General features: G+C 32.3%; 1 protein-coding gene across 1 annotated transcript; it reads right to left on the bottom strand.

Moving 5' to 3' along the window:
* Positions 1 to 1,581: 1,581 nt before the first annotated feature.
* On the bottom strand, positions 1,582 to 3,099 carry LOC149150367 (uncharacterized). The gene is made up of 2 exons (XM_089445141.1): positions 2,769 to 3,099; positions 1,582 to 1,807 (listed from the first exon to the last, which is right to left on the bottom strand). Exons 1-2 carry the CDS (start codon positions 2,888 to 2,890, stop codon positions 1,597 to 1,599), a joined length of 333 nt encoding a protein of 110 aa, XP_089301267.1. The 5' UTR covers positions 2,891 to 3,099; the 3' UTR covers positions 1,582 to 1,596.
* Positions 3,100 to 3,426: the final 327 nt, after the last annotated feature.

The raw sequence follows: 3,426 nt of genomic DNA, 5'->3' as shown, positions 1-3,426 counted from the left end.
GGCAGTAAGAGGTTAACCCCAATGGAAAGAATACCACAACAAATGCTTAAGAGTTTAGCCAACACCACTCATACTATTTGTAGAAGGTTGTGAGTATTCTTCTAGGTGGCTTCTCACATGATGTACAAAGTGATTTTCAATTCCTTAGATTTTTAGTAGTTATTGTAGTATAATCGTGTTTGGTTAAGGGCACTGATTGCTTGGTATAGAAATTAGCGAGTATTCTTCTCGGTGGGGTTGAAGGCCGACCCTCTCGCATGATGTACAAAGTGATTATCCAGTCCTTAGATTTTTAGTAGTTAATAGTGTTTGGTTAAGGGCACTAATTGCTTGGTATAGAAATTTGCTAACCATTTTATCACTTCTTAAGAGAGGAAGGATATGATGTTTAATACAATGTGTTGTTAAAATGTTGGTTTGAATGATTTATAATTGTAAGTTATATTTTTAGATGATTTTAAATGAAAAGAAGTAATATGGAAAAATTAGTGATTGTTATTATAAGAAAAGTAGAATAAAATACATGGAGAGTCTAAACTATGTTGCATTGATTACATTTTTATTATTCATATTTTTCATTATTTAACATTGAACTATCTTATTTATATTCAACTTTTTTTTTATGCAATTGTTGAATTATTCTTTTAAATTACATTTTCTAAATAATATTTTGTATAAATTTAAAACAATAACATTGAATTATCATCAAGTCTAAATTATTGGATTTGCTGCACATGATCTTCTCACATTTATACTTTTGAACATTTCCTTTGCAACATCTAATATAATTACTAATTATAATTTATTTTATACTTTTGAACATTTCCTTTGCAACATCTAATATAATTACTAATTATAATTTATTTTATTTTTATTTTAATGTAATGTCTACTAACCATATTTATGTAACACTGCAGGAGAAGACATGAAGGAGAAGGTGTTGAATAATTTTAGGGTTGTTGAATAATTTTAGGGTAGTTAGTAGTTGATTTGAGAGGACATGAGGGAGAGAGTGTTGAATAATTTTACGGCAGTTAGTAGTTGATTTGATTTTATCGAAACAATTGCTTCATTAACTATTAGATGATTTGACTTTGATTGTTACGGCCTTCCACCAAGATGCACTTCACAGGAGAAAAAGTGGTGTGTAGTTTAAACTTCGAGATATAAAACTACCAGTTGTTGCGCGCCCTCCCTCCATAATTTTAGTAAAAGCCAAATTTGTTTTTCTGGTCATTCTCTTTTTTAATAATGTTAATAAAGGCACCGGAATTGGCTACTGAACCTTTGAAAATGCAAAGAAGCGAATCTGTTAACAATGCAAAAGTTAAAAGTTTAATCCTCATGAGAGCCATGTTTGTTTTAATTCAGCGCGCTGACATGTCTTTATACATCTACAATATAAAAATGCTGACTTATGTTTTGCAACATGTGACAAATACTTGCATCCCTTAGAATTTACATTTTGGCAACATTGAAATTCATGAGCGCTACATCTCTATCAATCTTCAAGGAAATTACAAGTATTCCAAAGGCTTTCTTTTCATGTGAAGTAAGCTGTCATGAATAATGAAATACAAGCTGATGGACTGCCAGTCAGTGCTCAAATTTGTAATGCTTGTCCACAGCTACAAACACGTCCCAGGTGCAGTTCATCCCCTTTGGAATGACCACCAAATCACCTGCACCGAAATCCACGTACTGGTCTGAAGATCCCTTCATATATGCTCTCACTTTACCTTTCACAAGGTAGAATGTCTCCTCTGTCTCGAATTTCAGTAGAAACTTTCCTGGAGGACATCCCCACCTGTTACATGAAAACCAGTTTAATATATGTATAAGATTTTTGTTGAAGAGTTTGTTTAATCAATAAAGTTAATTAGGTATTTGGTTTATTCTATCTCGAAAGATAGTCTTTTTAGAAATGGATGTGTTAGATTTAATAATTTGAGAATACTCAATTTAACTGATAAAATTAAAGTTTTTCAAATAGTTTTTTTCATTTCAAAACTTCTGTTATATATTTTGGATCTCTCTTTTGTCATGGCCTGACAATTTTTAAAGATTATATATAGTAAATGATATATGTTTATATGACTATCTACATTTATCTTAATTTATGTAAGTATTAATGTTAGATATTTGGTTAATTTCACACCAGCAAATATCTTAACAAATATCTTACTGGAATATATACAATTATCTTACTGGAAGATGCAATAATCTACTCCATATCTTTACTAAAAACACCAACCAACGAAAGCATCCTCAGAATTCAGAGAGAAAAGTTACTTTAAAAAAAACTCTAAAATTTCATCTCAATAATGAAGAACAGACCTACGTTTTCAAAATATTCATATTCATCCCAACAATCCAAATATTCATATTCTTAAAGTGATATTCACTGAAAAACCAGCAACATCCTTTCAGAATAATACTGAACCGTATGGCCTGAGCAGAATAATTACCTTTGAAACTTGCGAAAAAGTCCGATAGGGTATGAACATTTGGTCAGTTTTACCAAATTCAAAATTCATTATCAAGTACACCAAATGCTTTAAGCTCAGCTTTCATACCCTTCTGGTATATGTTTCAGCTAAAGCCACCAGCATACATGATTAGGAAGAGAATTCATCGAACATATTGCAGAAATTTTCGTGAGCCTTAAACTCTCTGCATTTATAAGATCTTCAACCTAAATCTCTGAACTATATATTGATGAGTAAGAACATAATTAACCACAAAAAGAATGAAGAGATGAAACTTACTTAGGCCAAGAACGGATCTCAAGATCGGACAAGCGAGACTGCGAGGGGCCCCTCTCGATTTTGACTCCATATTTCTCCTCCACATTGCCACAGGCATCCTCATTCCCAATCCCTTCTGCCATATCAATATATCAACTGATTGATCAATCAATGGCCTAATTATCTATGATCTACCTGTGCCTTAAATTGGGAATTACAAGCTCTGTATTTGGACACAATTCCCTTCATATTCTCCCATGGAATCAACGAACCGACCCCATTTCTCTTTCCTGAAAACGCAAACCAGTCATGGAAAATGACAGGAAAAAACAAAGTATTTAATGTCAGATTTGTAGAGACAAAGCAGGAGCATTCGCTGCAAGATATGGGCGAATACACACGCTGTTAATGATATGATTTGGAGAGAGTAATTGTTTAACGAACGTGAAAAAGCATGGAAGCTCACAAGGTCAAAGCTTGACGACGACCATTAACTGGTGTGCACTTTGACGCCATCCAACGAGAATCTGTAATGTTTTTTTCTTGCCTTTGAGAAAAAGTTTGTAATTTTATTAGTAAAAATAAAATTACATAGGCATATGCATGTGTTTTTAGCAGGCTGGAAAAGTTTCAAGGTCTCTAATTTATTAAAAAATAAAAACAAACAAATAAACAAAAA

This window comes from Pinus tabuliformis, chromosome 9, assembly GCF_031772625.1.
Source record: "Pinus tabuliformis cultivar Carrire ecotype Pingquan chromosome 9, CPIR1, whole genome shotgun sequence".
Classification (NCBI taxonomy): Eukaryota; Viridiplantae; Streptophyta; class Pinopsida; order Pinales; family Pinaceae; genus Pinus; species Pinus tabuliformis.
This window is presented reverse-complemented; position numbering and strand designations above follow the sequence as displayed.